Source organism: Salvia hispanica, unplaced genomic scaffold (genome assembly GCF_023119035.1).
Source record: "Salvia hispanica cultivar TCC Black 2014 unplaced genomic scaffold, UniMelb_Shisp_WGS_1.0 HiC_scaffold_1509, whole genome shotgun sequence".
In the NCBI taxonomy this organism is placed as follows: domain Eukaryota; kingdom Viridiplantae; phylum Streptophyta; class Magnoliopsida; order Lamiales; family Lamiaceae; genus Salvia; species Salvia hispanica.
Window position 1 is genome coordinate 1 of NW_025951815.1, and position 1,088 is coordinate 1,088.

At 42.6% G+C, this 1,088-nt stretch overlaps 1 protein-coding gene across 1 annotated transcript; it reads right to left on the reverse strand.

Moving 5' to 3' along the window:
• Nucleotides 1–11: 11 nt before the first annotated feature.
• Nucleotides 12–856, reverse strand: LOC125198473 (the record flags this gene model as incomplete). The annotated part of the gene is made up of 1 exon (XM_048096810.1): nucleotides 12–856. A coding segment is annotated over exon 1 (845 nt), but the record flags the coding sequence as incomplete, so codon positions are not given.
• Nucleotides 857–1,088: the final 232 nt, after the last annotated feature.

Here is a 1,088-nt window from a genome sequence, read left to right on the forward strand (position 1 = left end):
ATTTATCGTACCTCGACTGTGGATTGCTCCTTCCTCGTCCCATATTTGGGAACTCCTTTCTTTCTTCATTGTTGGAAAAATATCCTCGTCCACGTCCACGTCCATGAGCATATCCTCGACCACGACCACGACCACGATCTTGTCTTTGTCCGCGACCTCTTCCTTGTGGGCCACCACCATTGCTCGAGCTTTCTTCTTTCTCCTTTGGGCTTACTTGCAACTTCAAAAGTTGCTCCACAATTTCTTGTTTCTTCTTTTGTTTCTCCTCATATGCTTGTAGCGAACCCAATAAGTGATCGATGGTCATTTCCTCCAAATCTTTTGTTTCTTCTATTGTAACTACTATGTGCTCAAAATTAGGGGTTAGAGAGCGCAATATTTTCTCCATGATTCTAACATCCTCCAATTTTTCACCATTTCTTTTCATTTGATTTGACACCGCCAAGACTCTTGAAAAATAATCCGAAATTGATTCGGACTCTTTCATATGTAAAGATTCAAATTCCCCTCTTAAAGTTTGGAGGCGTACCTTCTTTACTCGCTCCGCACCAACACATGAGATTTGGAGCTTCTTCCATGCTTCTTTGGCGGTGCTTGCACTCGAGATCTTTTCGAAATCGTCGTCCCCTAGAGCTTGGTAGATGAGATAGAGAGCCTTCTTGTCTCTCTTTCTCGCATCTCGCAATCTATCCCTTTGTTGTTGGGATAGATCGGTCTCGTCTTGCGGCTCCTCGTAGCCATTCTCCACGATCTCCCAAACGTCGTGGGCTCCCAATAACGCTTTCATCTTGATACTCCAATTATCGAAACTGCTCTTATTGAGCATGGGGACTTGGAACGACGGCAAGTTAGCCATACTACAGGTAGGAACTTATGGCTCTGATACCACTTTGTTGGAAAAATATGGGATATATGTTGGAGGAGAATAATTTAGTTTGGAGGAAATATTTGAGAGGAGAATGGGTGGAATATGTGGGAAATGATTTAGGAGATGTTTTGATGTGGGGAAGAAAGGAACACTCAATTTCTCAAACTTTCTCAACTCACTCAACTTCTCAACTTCTTCAACTTGTTCCACTTGTACAAAA